Source organism: Polyodon spathula, chromosome 24, assembly GCF_017654505.1.
Source record: "Polyodon spathula isolate WHYD16114869_AA chromosome 24, ASM1765450v1, whole genome shotgun sequence".
NCBI lineage: Eukaryota > Metazoa > Chordata > Actinopteri > Acipenseriformes > Polyodontidae > Polyodon > Polyodon spathula.
Window position 1 is genome coordinate 15,789,385 of NC_054557.1, and position 18,178 is coordinate 15,807,562.

Sequence of the window (18,178 nt, forward strand, 5' to 3'; positions counted from 1 at the left end):
TTTTTTTTCCCTTCTCAGACCCTAGAGTCTATTTCTACTCAATGCAGGTGTACTGTTTTACTTCACTTATAAATTGCATGACATGTTTGATTTACCTTTACCAAGTAGTATTTTTATTTGTAAGAAAATGTTTTGAGCAAAACAGCCAGCCACCTACCAAATGAAACATATCTCCTCCAGATTTACATGCTCAATCTAGCATTTCCAGAATAGCAGTGGCTATCATGAAAAAGCACGGAATTTCTGTCTCTCCCTGTCTGTAACATTTTATATCCCATTACAATCCTCCAGGAGGAGAGATTTTTTTTTCATGAATGTAATGATGAAACTGATGACGCTACCAGCAAGCCAGTTGTGAATGGGTTTTAGATGTTTTCAATCACGTGCTATGCTGCACAGACCCACTCTGCAGTTAAAACCTTGGATTCAACTGGGAGTCTTCACGACTGACTTCATCAACGCCTTTGCGGCGCTGGATTTATATGGACTTTACAAAAAAAAAAAAAAAACTGGAACACAGCATTCTGAAGAAGCAGAGTGAGTAGCAGAGATCTGTTGATTTACAAGACGACGTGCCTTTGAAATGCAGAATTTCAGATATTATTTGTAAAGCAGAAAAAGAAGGGTACAGTAACTGTACCTTCATGAGGTTGTTCAGCTGTCTGGAGTCCGAGGCACGAATACGGTCTGAAACTTGCAGCTCGTTTTAACGGTTGCAGGTTAATTAATGTTTTAATGTATTTGTAAATTAATTTAATTAAAAAAAAAAAAAAAAAAAAAAAAAAAAAACAGATTAACAGATGCCTACATAATGTTACTTTTGAACCAACAATTAGAAAAGTCTCATTCATTAATTGTATTATTTTTTCTCTTTCTTGAAGGTGAGTGCCAGAACCACCATTTGCCAAACCAACATTAATGAATATGTCCAAAAACGCGCCTTGTATTAAGCTATCAGACATTCTGCGGCACATTTCGGTTTAACTAATCGGGACAAACACGTGCGGGTTATCCCCGTATACGCCTCAGAAATGAATCTTTCCGACAGCCTCTGCAAACATGACAGCGCCGGGGTCTATGGGTCTGTTGTGCTCCAGCAAAACTTCACCGCGTACCCGAACTCTTGGACCCAGCATAACAACGGGAGTGCAGCTCAGCTTCCGACTTTCTCCACCGCGGCCAAGACAAGGGTCGGCATTACCTGTGTTATATTCCTGGTGTCCGCTTTCTGCAACCTCGCCGTTCTGTGGTCAGCCAGCACCAATAACAAAAGGAAGTCGCACGTGAGAATGCTTATAATAAACCTGACTGCGGCGGATCTGTTGGTCACTTTTGTTGTCATGCCTCTGGATGCCATCTGGAACGTCACAGTTCAGTGGCTCGCAGGGGACGTTGCTTGCAGGATCCTTATGTTTCTGAAACTCCTGGCGATGTACGCCTGCGCTTTTGTGACTGTGGTCATTAGTTTAGACAGGCAGTCTGCAATCCTCAACCCACTGGCCATCAACGAAGCGAAGAAGAAAAACAAATTCATGCTCTTGGTGGCTTGGACCATGAGCGCGTTGCTGTCAGTTCCACAGGTAAATTACCCCCCTACTGTGTTTCACTGGCTAGTAACCCCAGATCATTTACAAATATGTTTTTTGAGAACATCCAACTGTGTCCTTTAGCATAGTAATACACTGAAGCCTACAGTATAAGCAAAACACCATTAAACAAATTGCACAACAGGTCCCGTAAGTTGATTTAAAAAGGATGTGTGACAAATTGAGGGAACAGGACTGGAGGACTGGGGGAGTTGAGGTTCGATTCTAGGTGAGCTGGAGTCAGGTGTAGGAGCCCTCTCAGTGCCTGCAGGACTGGAGGAGTTGAGGTTTGATTCTAGGTGAGCTGGAGTCAGGTGTAGGAGCCCTCTCAGTGCCTGCAGGACTGGAGGAGTTGAGGTTCGATTCTAGGTGAGCTGGAGTCAGGTGTAGGAGCCCTCTCAGTGCCTGCAGGACTGGAGGAGTTGAGGTTCGATTCTAGGTGAGCTGGAGTCAGGTGTAGGAGCCCTCTCAGTGCCTGCAGGATTGGGGGAGCCAGTGCTAACGTCGCTCTCCAAAGAGCCTGACATACCAACCAACAAAATACCTTGGAAGCAAAACCTTGAAAACGCAACACCACACAGAGGCGTCTAATAGTAATGCCACCCTCTCCTCCTCTAGTCATGTTTAGCAAGCCTTACAAGTTGATTTTGCTGTTAAAACTGGGGAGGAGGCACCCAGGTTCTTGGACCATGGCCCAACAGAGCTGAAGAGGTGGGTGAAATATTGAACAGCTAAAACTGATTGTTGAGAAGAGCACTAAAATACATCCCTAGACTTGAGCAAAAAAAAAGGCTGGTTCATGTTGTGACATGTCACGTTGTAGCCGTGATAAACCAAAAGGATGTCATAAGCATAACAGATATAGGAGTGTCAGTGTAATGTCAGTGTTAAGGAAGTATTTAGTTACCTAGTAACATTGCATTTGAACAGCTGGGAGATTCATTTACTAGCTGAGAAACCACAGTGTGTAACAACTCCTGGGCACCCATGAATGTTGGATACATGGCTAGACCCATCTGCTTCTGCAGCACAGCCTTTCCTAAGGATTGGGCTGAGCCATCAGTGTATGAAACTGATTGAATGCAATGTGCTGCTAATGTGTTCTCATTCATTATTCACTAGGGGAGTATCACATCAGTTTTGAGCAGGGATATAAACTTTCTGATCAGGTATTGATGTTCTTCAGGGTCATGCTGCATGCTACAGCATTAATAAGTCATTGCTCCTCCAGATCATCTGACTGGGAAATGCTGTGTTATTAAGCGTGTGCTTGTGTCGTGGTTTTGCTTTTCAGATGTTCATATTTCACAGCGTTACTATCACCGTACCGCAGAACTTCACCCAATGCACCACCAGGGGGAGCTTCAAGGAACACTGGCAGGAGACCGCGTATAACATGTTCACCTTTGTGTGCCTCTTCCTCTTACCTCTGGCCATCATGATCTTGTGCTACTCCAGGATCCTCATTGAGATATCAAAACAAATGACAAAGGGAAACAGTAAGTGCACTTCCAGCATTCCTTATATCTACAAACAATGACTTCAGTTAATATCACATTATAGAAATGACTGCAGATGATTCAATGGCTAACAAATATATGAATCGAGTTCAAGTATACATTGTAACTTTTCTATAACATTGAATAACCACAGATGATTCCAAAAGTGTACTGTGCTTCAGTGATGTTATTTCTAAGCATAATATGTAACTATTAATAACATCATTAATAAAATGCTTCTAGAATGTATATAATCCAGGTGTGCATATATACACACAACACACCCCAAAGCTAAAGTGCTACTCCAGCAGTTCTCTGCTTCTGTCAGATAGATTAAAATTGTTTTTCAGTCCAGCCATAAAACTCTGCAAGCAATTTATTGACCCTGTAGATTACCTTTAATCAATACTACCTGTAGGTTCTGACCTAACATCAAACTACCTGTAGGTACTGACCTAACATCAGCCCACAAGTTAAAGAGATAAAGAGGCTGAGCTGTTTTTTTTTTGTTTCAGTATCTTCGAAGGAAGTGCACTTGAGGCGATCAAAGAATAATATTCCAAAGGCACGAATGAGAACTTTGAAGATGAGCATCGGCATTGTGACTTCCTTCATTGTCTGCTGGACCCCTTATTACCTTCTGGGGCTGTGGTACTGGTTTTCCCCTGACGTTCTGGAGGAAACCGTCTCCCATTCCCTGACCCACATGCTGTTTTTATTCGGGCTGTTCAGTGCTTGCCTGGACCCCATCACCTACGGGCTCTTCACCATCCACTTCACCGGCCTCAAACGCTACTGCTGCAGCACCAGTATAATGACGGAGTCAGAAACCAATTCCACCATGACCAGCTCCTTTAGGGGCTCAGCTTCATCGTTCCGTATGAAGAGGCGCACTGTGCTCGCTCACAACACGCAAGGGAGTAGCGGTGCCAGGAACGAGCCGGAGAGAAAGACTGGCTACTACAGCAACGGCAACAGCTATCTCACTGTCTACAAGGAAGGGACCAATGACAGGACTCACTCATGATGTGAGATCAAACCAGGGCAGGATGGAAGAAAGGCTGCACTCTCTGCCCGAGTGCTTTGAGAAGAAAAAGATTGGACAAGCACCCCCCATGGGCACCCTGGACTGATTACCTCCCCTGATTCCTTCAGGAACATTTGGAATGGAAATCTGTAGGAAAGTCTGATCCCCAGATTGGCCTGTGAAGCAATTACTACAGAGTGTTTTTTTGTAGCCCCTGCCAACCAAGCACCTCCAATCAGTCCTCTATCAAAGCCCCTTGCAACAGGGAAATGCAGATTGTGTATATTGCACGATACTGTCAGGGAGTCCATCTGTATAGCAAGTTAATGAGGTATGTGAAGGGTAGTCCATTTACACAAAAGTGTACACTGCATATCACAGGTGTTTATAATGGGTCCCCACAATGGGAAACTCTTAATCAGGTCCATTCTTTATGCCTTTGTCGTGATTTTCTGTTATAACTAGGGGTCAGCTCAATGGAATGGTGTCGGACAGACAGGACGAACAAATAGATATTATCAGCTCGCAAGGGTCCCCATTTTTTAAATGAGGTCCCCAAGCAGGACCAACCCTGACATTATTAAAAAAGACACCTTAAGAACACTATACAGGCAGGGTTAGAAATGTGGGGCTCTCCTGTTAATGATTCAAACGACTGCTGTACCACATTAAGATCTGTTGCTAATATAGAACAACTGAATAGACATTTACTTTGTGTTTCATATGTTCCTACCATAGCTTCAATCTATATCTACCTCAAATCACACAAAAATGCCTCAGAAACTCGCTGTCACTGACAGTACATTGATCCCAGTCAGCCTCCCTGAATCTTTTTCAAAGGTAAGAGGTTCTGTTAATGGTTAATGCAGTTAATAGTCTCAGGGAACCCCTGCATATCTGATAAGGCTTCTTTCTCATGCACTTTGTGTTTGAAAATGTGCCTATATCATTCTGTACAACTTTACATTTTGCTTCTGTTGTTGTCACAACAACGGACTGATTACCTCCCCTGATTCCAAAACGCTAACACGTTAGCCAACAAACTAAAAACTAGTTGTATTATCTATTCAACAAAGATCAACAAGGGAATTTGAGTGTAAAATAATAGCGAGACATTTTCTTAAAAAGACAAAACCTTTTAAAAATGTGATTAAAAGCAAAGAGGTCTCTCTACACACAAAACTATAAGGACGGTTTTAGTTTTTTTAAGGGGCACTTTCAGTGTGCAGTTCAATAAGCCTGTGGGTTATTAGTTTATACTCACTTTTAAAGACACTGTAATCTAAGATAATGTTTACAAGCACTCTTTTAAAAAACTGTCCTTAAAAAAAAAAAAAAAAAAGCATTCTTTAAAACTGTTCTTAAAAATGTGGTGAATTGGGACCAGCGAGTTTGAAATGCTTTAATTCTTGAAAGCAAGAGCTGCTTCGCTCTTGTTAAAGTGATATTGCATTTATATTTGGAATAAAATACCTAGTACAGTACTGTGCAATGCAATAGCTTACCACTGCCATATTTACATTACAGTAACGTACAATCACTATGCTTTTGTCATGGAGAGAAATTTCTATCGCCATCCAAGTAAAAATGTTGCATATATTTTAAAGACGATTGCCTTTTTTTTACCAAAAATAAACTAATCAGCTAAAGTAAGATGAGATGTGTAGGGTACAGTAAGGTAATTGTGTTTCTGTATGGAAGTTTTAATTCCTTATCTTGATTATTCCAAATTGTTCTGCTGCTGGAATAACATCTTAATATCTAATGCCCTGCTCAAATAACGATAACATTGCTCGCTACTCACGTATTCAGAATGCGATTTCCAGGAATGAAGGCTGTGTGTTTTCAGCCTGTGTCCGATGATACTTCTCATGCATGTTTTCTGTAAACACGCACTCACTTTTCAGGAAAACAAGCACATTAAAATCCTGCCTTCAACAAATGTCTTAAAGTGTTAAATCAGAATCAACAACTCAACCTTTTATGAGAGAGAATCCGTTATTCATTGGCGTATTTCTAATGCTGGGTTAGATTTTTAAGAACAGTCTGCAATCATAAAATTATAATTTTACTACAGAAATGTGCTGTTTGAGAATAATGAAATACTGCTGTTGTGTTGTATTAGAAGGGTACCAAACAGATGTCATTATATAGTTCCTTGGTGCTGCCGAGCTTGTAGATAATTATAATTGTTTCTTTGTATGTGTTGTGTTTGTTAAAATTGTGATCATTCATATTTGACAGCAGCGGAGTGGAATGCATCAGATTCTGTATAATGAAAAGCGTTATTTTAAGTTAAAACGTAATGATGTAAGTGGTGAATTTATGTAAAGAATGCACTTTTTAAAAATGATTAAGATGGAAATGTGTAGGTTCGAAAATAAAGTTGAAGCTTTACTTTGTATTTAAAAGGTGTTTTAGTTGTGTGAAGCTAACATTACTAGACATTGTAAAATAGGACATACATTGAGACCTGCATTGCATCAAACCCATCAGCCTCACTAATCCATAAAAAAATAAAGATAATACCTGACATGAAATGTCTCTAATTACTGTGTATTTACATTGTAGTTACTTAGTAAATACATGTATACTTACGCATAATTACAATGTTATTAAGCATAGTTACACTATACTTCAGGAACGTAACTGAACAATGTACTTCATTATTCAATAACTTGCAATGAAGCACTATAAATTCAGCTATTGAGAGAGAGCTGGAGAGTGCCTCAGTGGATTATTCCATGTGGAATGAGTTGGAGAGTGTCTCAGTGGATTATTCCATGTGGAATGAGTTGGAGCGTATCTCAGTGGATTATTCCATGTGGAATGAGTTGGAGAGTGTCTCAGTGGATTATTCCATGTGGAATGAGCTGGAGAGTGTCTCAGTGGATTATTCCATGTGGAATGAGTTGGAGCGTGTCTCAGTGGATTATTCCATGTGGAATGAGTTGGAGAGTGTCTCAGTGGATTATTCCATGTGGAATGAGTTGGAGAGTGTCTCAGTGGATTATTCATAAGGTTTTGGAGGGATCATTCACTTAAGTATATAGCAGCCTTTATAAAGGTGCTATGCAAACTGTCCAGTTAAAATGCATACAGCAGTCAATTACTAGAAATGTTATGAAATATATATATGAGATATTTCTAGTAATTGACTGCTGTATGTAGGTATTTAATTGCTCTCTGCTTTCCCGTCAGGCTGGCTGGAATATTGATTCCGGTATTTTTCTTTTTTTGTCTACTCAGCTGTTCTAACTGGAGAAAATGAGTCCACCAGGGCTTGTGCTGATAAATGAATGTGGGCTCATTACATTCACGTGGCTGGACCTCCCATCTCCCCTCCGCTTTGCGCATTAAAGTGTTCACCTATCTTATACAGAGCTCAGCCTCAATCAGTCTCAGGGGAGCTGTTATAATTTCAAGCCGATAAACCCCTGCAGAGATTCAAACCAAAATTAATCAACACAGTGCTCATCTGACCACATCCCCAAAATAACGATTATACAGCAGGATTCAGACACTGTGGCCGGTCATATTCATTTTAGAGTGATGTATCTCTCTCTGATATATATATATGGGAGTCATGGAAGTGTCATTCGTATATAAATTAGATATATACGAATGCAATGTCGGCACTTACCTATGAGAAAGAACAGATCAGAATGGAAGTGTATTAGCTCACTTGATTATTTCTGGCACCGTGTCACATAATAGAGCTGAAGGTGAGAAGCTGTGCTTGCTGAAGAAACAGCAGCATCTTTAATTATTCAGCAGTGCATCTGTGGTGGTAACTTGTGTAGGAAGGGTAAAGGGAGGGGGTGAAGTAGCTGCCATCAACGTCCCAGCTTGTGTCAGTCCTGCCTGCACTCATGCATTTTAATGAGACCTTCGAGTTTTAGACACTGTGTCGCTTGACCGGTGTCAAGCACCACTTTCAGAACCCAAAGCTAAAAATAAAAGAAGCTGCAGCACCTTGCACCCTCATTTACATTGAAACACACAACCAACCTGCTGACATTATTATTATGGTCTTATGAGTGGTTTATTTGGCAATGCTCATATTGCATAGCACTGCTTACTAAGTCTAATAACTGCTTATTGTCATTTAAAAACAAAATTTTTATTAGTGAAAAAAACTAAGAAAAAATAACGTTATAAACCATTTAATGCTGCCTTGAAATTTGGATTCAAGTGCCAGCCTCCCCGGGAGGCTGAAAACTGGGTGATTTTACCCTAAATAACAGTGTACTGAGAGGAGCTACAGTAGGGTTAGTTCTGTGAAGACCCCCCTGCGAGGTATGGCATTGCAGTATATCCCCAAAGCAATATGACCGGGGCTGTAACTAGATGTTTAAGTTCAGCAAGGAAAAGCCCAGGAGACAGTGTCTCTTCAGTTACATCCTGTGTTCTTGCATCCGTGTTTTTATTTAAATTTTTTCAATGCTTTACCGTGTGTGAGTTACCTTGCTTGCTTACGGTGATTTCGTTGTCCTTTTGTTTTTTCCAAGTGTACTTTTATAAGGGGTTGGACAGAGAAACAGGTCCCCTAGGGAGGCTGTGGCTACACTGAAACTCAAACCAAGGCACTCCGGGGAACCTGTCTGTTTCCATTACATCAAGCTGCCCCTCTCATGGGAAAATACTTTTTCATGTTTGAAAGGTGGCTTTGGATGAGTTCTGAATTTCTTTGAACAAGCCTATTCTCAGAGGTCCTAATGTGCAATTAAGACTGTGCATGGCAGCTGATAGACATGACATATGTGTTCAGCGAGAGAGCCAGGAGATGTGCAATCTTATTAGCCTGACACGACATCACAAGGAAATGCAAGTTCAGAGAATGAAAGTGCGATTACAGGGTTTGTGGTTTGCAATGGGAAGTAATGTGCCTGAAACCTCAGGAGGAACAATGCACTCACAATCGACAGTGTGATAGAAGCCATTGCAAATAGAAGAACATTCCAAATCGCTTTAAAAAGAAACATCAACATCAACACATGTATCTCTTGATTTGTTTTTGTCAGGTACATTAATTCCCCAGGCATATAGATATGTATATAGATATTCTATTCTATTTTGACAATCATGACATCATCCTCAGAATTCTTGAACAAGAACACTTTTACTGCAGTTTATAGGGTTTTTTTCTACACAGCTGAAGAAGGGCTTTTGTCCAAAACGCCCTGAAATTATTATTTTTTTTTTTATCATTTAAACCTTCTGTGTGCATCCCCTATTTTTTTTATAGATATATAAGGATTTGTATAGAGATAGTCTTTAACTATCCATTGTGGAATTTCAGCCCATGAAACATCCTGAATATTTTTATTTTTTTTTACTTTGTGTGCATTCTTCAATTCTACTTTCATCAAAACCACTAAAACACTCTTCTAATGGGGCAGTCCTGAGAGTGGATAAAATGGATAGAAATGTGCTGTCTCTTACTGTGGTCTTCTGTAATGACACTGCATAAGTGTACAGTGCATGTGAGAGTTATACTGTACATTTTCAATGAGTCAGGGGCCTATTGCTGAAACAATAATTTAAGGTATATATTGACAACTGAATACAATCATTAGGAGAAGGCTGTCTAAAAGTAATCTACCTTACAGATCAATTCTAAGTAGTGTACAGTATGCTCTATGGGACGCACATACTCTAAAATAGAGTCAATATTTATGAATGGAATTCCTAATATTAGTTCTCAAATCTGCATTTACTATCTGCATGGGGATTAAAACTAGCACACTGCTTGTGGTTACATGAAGGTGCCCCTCATACAGGGGCCTTTCAGAGCTCTGATATACATGAAATGACACACTGTCAGAAACCCAAACAGGGACATAAAAAATGAAAATGAGGAAAAGGTAAGACGCAAGAGGAGGGACAGATATTTATAGATTTTCATAAAAGTTATAGCTCTTACCTATATTTCTGACCCAAAAGAAACATCTATATGGTGTGGTCTAGAATGTTGCAATGGCTTATCATATGAACACGGCTTCGCACTGGGTCATTAGGGTTAAAGGTCACCAGCTTGTCGATACTGTGTTCACCCACCTCTGCTATGGTGTGGGTAATTTAATGTTTGACCTGTATAGAGCACTTGGTGTCTATGCACAGTGTCCATGCCCACCGCTGGAGAGCCCCCGATGTTCAGGTATTGTATAGTACTTAGACAGTCAAGTCACAATAGAAACAGAATGTGGACCCAAAAGCCACCTCCACCATCTCGAGCCTTGTAAATATCACCTGACCAGTCTCCACTACGACATTATCTGACCCATTAGTAAAATGCAGGGCTGTCAAGTAGTTTCTAATATATTGCTGCAGCTATAGCAGGAGCAGACATTGATTTGTGTTCTTGTTCTGTACACTCTATACTAAGCAACAAGGACTCAGCAGTGAAGCACAGGGTTAGGCGCTTGCTTGTTTCTGCTTGTTGTGTACATCTTTATTAGGTCCTGACATTGGGTGCTCAAAAGGCACAGATGCTTCATTATTAAATTTTTTTAAAAGGCACAGAATAAGAATGCTGTCTGTGAGTTGTATAGCTGTACTCATCAACAGATAATAAGCTGGATTTGCCCAATTGTGTTGCTAGAAGGAACAGTACATCAGAGGACACTCAGCGGTCGTTATTATTGTTCACACTCCACTTGTTGTAAATGAGATGGACTATCGCATGTCTTGAAAGAAGTTCTCTTACAATACAAGGTTGCAGTGACATTTATGCAACACCAAAAAAAGTGAGATGCATTTCAGCTTGTGTAGCTCCATGCTTCCTTTGCCAGGATTCTCTACTCAGCAAAAAAATAAGTTATAATACTACTAACAGGAAACACGCCTAGATCATTGTTAGCGATGTCAATAACAGTTTTGTTAATATCAAACTGTGTTTTTTCATGATAAAAATTAAAATTACTTTGTGAAAAGGGATCATACAGGACACTCCGTGTGGTAAGGTTGAGTCAGGTCAGTTTGTTGCTTTGTTCATGTTTCCATCTGACCCTTTTATTGTAGCACATTTAATGCTCAGCTCATGTGTGCCTCATATTCAGTTATTCAAGCCTTTATTGTTCTTCACTGCATGTCTTTTAATACCACGGCAGATGTTTGATATTTTTTTTTTTTTTTTTACATACTAAAATAGAAACTGTAATAAATGTGCCTTTTATAGAAGCTGTAATCCCTTCAGCTCCTGCAGGCTCCCAGGCTGGTTATAGAGAGTGGCACAGTGCAGGCACCACTGGGAACAGAGCACTACCTTTCTATTTGAATATTCAGTGTATACTAAAGTAAGATTACAGATTATTAATGTATTTGTTAATACTGAACTTGAACTGCAGCTATTGTGAAAAAAAAAATATGCTTGCAGAACGACATTATGCATCTTTATATAGATCTGCACTGCAACGAAATGTAATTGTTTTGTATCAACTGTAGTAGGAAGGACTAATTATCACCCAGGGAAAACATGTATAATTTGTAACAAATGTATTGAGTTTTCATAATGGTTACCTTACCTGAATGAAGACTTATTGTCAAGCATGCTTTCTAATGAGTATAACAAACAGAGGATGTACTTCTAGGCTTCTCATGCCATGGCAACTACACTCATTTATGTCTGTTTAAATCTATTGTTGTGTTTGTGATGTTTTTTACTACACAGTTAATGATGTAACAATCTACTATTCCTTTCTACTTAAACCTTCAGGCATCGTGGGAATCTGTTTATTAATGTATTTTCCAAATTGTAGGTCATTCATGTTAATTTATTTTCTTGTAAAGTGTTGAACGATTGGTTAATTCATTTTTTATTTCTTATGTTTTATGAGTTATATATATATATATATATATATATATATATATATATATATATATATATATATATATATATATATATATCTGGCACATAACAAGCCACCCTTGATTCAACGTCAGACAGTGACCAAAGATTAATGGAGGATAATACTGTTGTCCCACCCAATGTTTCACAATAAAAGATGTATTATGTTTTTTGGAAAAGTCATTAGCAAGCCTTTGGGAAACCATTACCTTGACATCGCACAATGTTCAAAATACTTTAGTCATTCCTTGGGCGTGATGTATTTCTTCTACCTCAGTGTGATGACTTCATTCAGGGTCAGAAGAATCAGAGATAAGCCCACTGATACAATAGTTACACAGCTTATACTTGCCCCCCAAAAATGCTCTTGTCTTTGTTCATGAGGCACTTGAATTCGGAATTCAGAGGTCAGACTAACCTTAGACTCTATGAAGTTATTAGTGTTGCATTTAAATAATGACCTTCTTGGATTTAGATGGTTTGTGTGATATCTTCTAAAGACGGTAGTAATCTATTCCTCTCCATTCTGTATTTCAGGAGACTGTTTCTTTGCCTAGATGTTTTGAAAATGAATTATAGGATGCAGATACTAACTCATAAACTTTCATCAATATATTTTTAAGATTTTTTTTTTTTTTTTTGGTAACACTTTACTGTACATCAAGTGTCCCTAATTACTGTGCAGTTACTTAGTAAATACATGTGTACTTACACATAATTAATATGTTATTATGCATTGTTACAATGTACATAGCATGGAAATCTTTTTGCATGATATATAAGTACACAATTATATCAGAAAGGGGTTAGGGTTAGGGTTAGGGTTAGGGTTAGGCAGCATTGATTTGGTGCAGTTTCTGCTCTGCCATGTCTCAGGTGGAGAGGCAAGCTCGCTGGCATGGCAGACAGTCTTGTCAGTTCTTTGTCAACACTCTAACTCTGTTGTGTCAATAATCAGAAGCCACTTCTGCTCTTGCAGTTTGACAGTCACTGCTATGCAGTCAAATGTATCTTTGTGTCCATCAATTCAAACTTACACTTCACTTCTGCAAGCAATTTTCATTACCGGTACCATCTAATTTGTGATTTCAAACTCTTGCCTAGAGAAATATAGCTTTGTTGTCAGTTTCATTAGACAAGACTTGTATGTGATAACTTGAGAGTTAAAGATTGCAGATTTCAAAGGGATAGATTTTTAAAATTGTTATTATTTTGGCAGATGTTTTTATGCAAAGCAACTTACAGAGACTATGGAGTGAACTATAAATCATTAGAAACTGCTGCAGAGTCATTTACACTATGACCTTGTTTTATGTCTCATCCAAAGAACAGAGCACAGGTTAGGTGATTTGCTCAGGGTCACACACAGTGAGTCAATGGCTGAGCTGGGATTTGAACCTGGACCATCCTGGTATCAAGCTCTTTACTTTAACCATTGGACCACCAAACCTCCCTGGGTTTTCCCCTGTAATCAGCTAGAGCCAATACTATAGCTCATCAATATTCGACTGGCACACCATCTCTAAACGTGTACTGGTCATATTTTAATATTTGCAACTGTTATAATCATTAGTTCATGGTTTACAATGATGTTGACATTCTCCTGACACAAGGCAGAAGTCTGCTCTCATTCAATGACAGAGTCATGAATAAATGAATTCACTTTTCCTCTGGGAGCTGAGATGATGTTCTTTAGACACTCTGGCTGTTTATTTCAGCCAGCATTAAGAGCATGATGACATGCTGGGCATGCTGTACCCCAGCAGACCCCAGATGCATTTAAGGATGTGAAACTACTCTTCAAACCCCTTCAGCCTCCTGAAACCTCTGGTATTGTTCCAGATTCACAGAGGCTTTCTTCTGAGGTCAGGGTGACTGTTTGACTGTTCCAGTACATAAACTACTTGTTCAGACAGTATGAATGAAAGCTTTTTCATCACATTTCCCAGTGCATGCTATATATGCACTATTTAGTTTATTTGTGAAAAGACACCCACTCATTTCATAATAATACATTTTCACATACAGATCTTGACTGAAGAGTCAAAGTGTACCTCTTTTTATATAGAATTATTCTGATGTCACTACATGAATTATCCAACTCTTCAGTGGCATCTTTGCAACTGAAGACGAATGTGCTGTTACACTGTCACCAGACAGTACATTCCTGCAGTGTGTATAGCTGTCTCAAAGGGAGATGGCATCTTTGCAACTGAAGACGAATGTGCTGTTACACTGTCACCAGACAGTATATTCCTGCAGTGTGTATAGCTGTCTCAAAGGGAGATGGCATCTTTGCAACTGAAGATGAGTGTGCTGTTACACTGTCACCAGACAGTATATTCCTGCAGTGTGTATAGCTGTCTCAAAGGGAGATGGCATCTTTGCAACTGAAGATGAGTGTGCTGTTACACTGTCACCAGACAGTATATTCCTGCAGTGTGTATAGCTGTCTCAAAGGGAGATGGCATCTTTGCAACTGAAGACGAATGTGCTGTTACACTGTCACCAGACAGTATATTCCTGCAGTGTGTATAGCTGTCTCAAAGGGAGATGGCATCTTTGCAACTGAAGACGAATGTGCTGTTACACTGTCACCAGACAGTATATTCCTGCAGTGTGTATAGCTGTCTCAAAGGGAGATGGCATCTTTGCAACTGAAGACGAATGTGCTGTTACACTGTCACCAGACAGTACATTCCTGCAGTGTGTATAGCTGTCTCAAAGGGAGACGGTTAGTCAAGTAGAAATGATAAAAGCAACTGAGCATTAACAGATTACATGACTCACAGTCAGCCATGGCCTGTCTTTTTAAAGCATGCTCAATCTAGATTTAAAACTAATAACCCCCTAAGGGACCTTTCTACATTGAAACAGATTGACAGACAGTACACACAAAGTGTGGAAACGGCCATGTGTAATTTATTACACTTGAACAGGTAATTGTGAACCCTAACCCTAACCCTACTAACCCCCTAGGGGACTTTTCCACACTGAAACAGACTGGCAGACAGTACCCCTAAGTGTGGAAACATGTGTAATTCATTACATGTTGGAGTAGGTAACACACAATTGCTTAAAATGAGTAACGTGAGCCTTGTACCTCAGCTGACACTCCCCTGCATGTTGGCTCATACCAAATGTCACAAAGACGTCTTGCTGTCAAGACTCAACGAGGGATAATAAAATAGCATGGGACCTCCCAGGTCGATTATCCTGACACTGTCTAATTGTGTTTCTCGTCATATTGTCTTGCCACAAACTGCTAAAAGCCCTCAGCAATTCATTCACTCACTTGTATTTTCTCCCACATCCTACTTATCTTGGATAGTCTGCATGCTGCATTATGATAATTGCTGGCAGTTTGCTGAGAAGCTCTCAATTAGAAATGTGCTTGATGGCACAGGGGATCTGCTACTTGGCATTTGAGGTGTAATTTCAATTTGTATCTTTAGGGTAGGGTCCCACATGGATTAGTTCAGTGGTATTTGTATGTAGAGCAAACCTTATAAGAAGGGCTCTTTTTTTTTAACCTTAATTGAGTTGCCAAGTAATAAAGCATCTTTGTGTATTTTTTGTTTTTTTTTAACCAATAGGTTCACATCTGTAATTATTATTTTATTTACTGTATGGCACTGTTTGTTCTGATGTAAATCGCTGTATTTTAATCGCCTCACATATAGAGCCACCTGGTGCACTCTTCAAGAAACAGATACGGGATGTGCACATGGTTACTTAAAATTAGTCATATTTTTAAAACATGAACATACTGTCGAACCTTACTGAAGACTGGCAGAGTTGACTGCGACATGTTTTTGATTTTAAACTGGAGTGTGAGAATGACTGAAGTGATATTATCAGGAGCTCGTCCCTGTTGACTTCCACGAGACTCAGGTTGGGACAATTCACTGTAGGGATAGTAAGAGGAGGGTGATATTATCAGGAGCTCGTCCCTGTTGACTTCCACGAGACTCAGGTTGGGACAATTCACTGTAGGGATAGTAAGAGGAGGGTGATATTATCAGGAGCTCGTCCCTGTTGACTTCCACGAGACTCAGGTTGGGACAATTCACTGTAGGGATAGTAAGAGGAGGGTGATATTATCAGGAGATGTATGAAGCAGGTTTGACTGGATCAGTATATATATATATATATATGGATAAAATCAAGCCTTTTCCGAAGCGTCCTGATCAATCGCATTGGGGGGGGTGGGGTTTCCATGTGTGGTTATCTGCATGTGAAGTGGCGATGCGCGAGCATGTCTGGGTGAACAGCTTGAGAGGGTCAGGTTTGGGGTTGGAAGCTGCAGCTGTAATGTGTAGGGCTATTTTTCATTTGGCTTGAGCACAATGTCTCGAGTAACGTTAGAGCACACATGGAAACTCCCCCATTGTCACATCAGAGAAGTGCTTGTGTAAACACAGACTAGGCAATCATGTACTAAATGAAATGGTGCATTAAATTATATATTGGCCACTAAATGACAAAGACCAAAATATACAATTTCTGGTAGTCTCTATGCCTGCCCAATCACTGGCCTGTTGTACACAGAGTACTTGCCCTTTGGGGTCTAACAGAGGCAGTGTTGCTCTGCTACCGTTTGAGAAGAAACAATCAGAGAGAGAGAGAGAGAGAGAGAGAGAGAGAGAGAGAGAGAGAGAGAGAGAGAGAGAGAGAGAGAGAGAGAGATTTATAGACATAGTTATAAGTTTACATTTTACTAAAATATCTGCCATTGTTGCAAGCACTGCTGAGATGAGTAAAGTTCATATATCGAATGGATGGGCGGTCGGGTTATAACACAAGCACAGTTACACTTTGCTGAGGGCTCATGAAGAAGTATCAAAGTATAGGTGTGAGCTGCAATTCACACATCAATTATGCCATTGTGAATTTATTCAGACCGCTTATTTTAGTGATGTATTTATTTAAACAGAATTTAGTAAATGTCAGTTCTTTAAGCCAGACCTCCAACTTTGCAAAAGTGGAACATTTACATTATTTATTCAGCAGTGTATTATATCCCCTAAACATATTTTGATAAAGATAAATAAATTGCAAAAGCCCTTAAATCAAATACAAATTTCCTTCACCTTCATTGTTATATTGTTTCTAAAATCTAACGCTGGTTGTTTAAGTTGGTTCGATAACAGATATGATTCATTACAACCTGGGCAGTATTGTGTTATGAGAATCGTGTCTCCATGCTTCTCTCACAGCAGAAGCCTTTCCCTTTACTGTGGCCGTGTGAACTTTCCTAAGGGACTAGCAAATATGTGTGCTAGATAAAGACAAGTAATGAGCATATGGCGAGGCTGGAGAAACTGTGTCCTTGAGATGCACAATTGAGATTTTAAAAAGCATTACTCACATGTTTATCTACCTGTGCAGCATATGCCAAGTAGATTCAGGGCTCAACCAAAAGCGTGTTCTCTCTCCAAGTATTTGGAAAATCTTCACATTCTTAAATGAGCTTATGCCTCTGTTGCTGTAACACATTGGATCTGACACAGCACAGCATGAAACACATTGGATCTGACACAGCACAGCATATAACACATTGGATCTGACACAGCACAGCATATAACACATTGGATCTGACACACCACAGCATGAAACACATTGGATCTGAAACAGCACAGCATCTATCTATTTGTTTGTTTGTTATTTTACCATGCATATTAAAATATATCATTTGATGTCATTGACTATCATTTAGGTGCCATGTACAGCACTGCGGGACAGATTTATCAAGCTCTATGTGGCTTATTCTAGTGAATGGAAAGTAAAATTAATAATGGAAACAATGAAGGTCAATGTAAGTAATGGAAAGCTACCATAGGTTGTGCATCACTTAATCATCTGCATCACTTAATCATCTGCATCACTTGTAATCATCAACATAGTTTTTTTCAGTATTAAGACAAAAGCTGTGGATCCCTGTCTCAGCTACAGACTAGATTATATCTGCTGGCAGGGGCCAGTGCATGTGAATGGGCAGAGGGTACTGTGAGAGACCAGGCGTGCTGCTTGAGTAATGGGTTCTACTTTTAATGAGAGCTGTGACTCATCTCTTAAGAGGACCTTCAATCTGTATTGTGGAAATCTTTATTCTTTTCCTTAAGCAAAATCAATAATGTATCTCAAGATGTAACACACACACACACACACACACACACACACACACACACACACCACACACACACACACACACACA

At 39.6% G+C, this 18,178-nt stretch overlaps 1 protein-coding gene across 1 annotated transcript; it reads left to right on the forward strand.

The window, feature by feature from the left end:
• Positions 1-807: 807 nt before the first annotated feature.
• LOC121299223 (gonadotropin-releasing hormone II receptor-like) lies at positions 808-4,719 on the forward strand. Its single transcript, XM_041226869.1, has 3 exons — positions 808-1,580; positions 2,881-3,085; positions 3,601-4,719. Exons 1-3 carry the CDS (start codon positions 1,032-1,034, stop codon positions 4,110-4,112), a joined length of 1,266 nt encoding a protein of 421 aa, XP_041082803.1. The 5' UTR covers positions 808-1,031; the 3' UTR covers positions 4,113-4,719.
• The last annotated feature ends 13,459 nt before the right edge of the window (positions 4,720-18,178 follow it).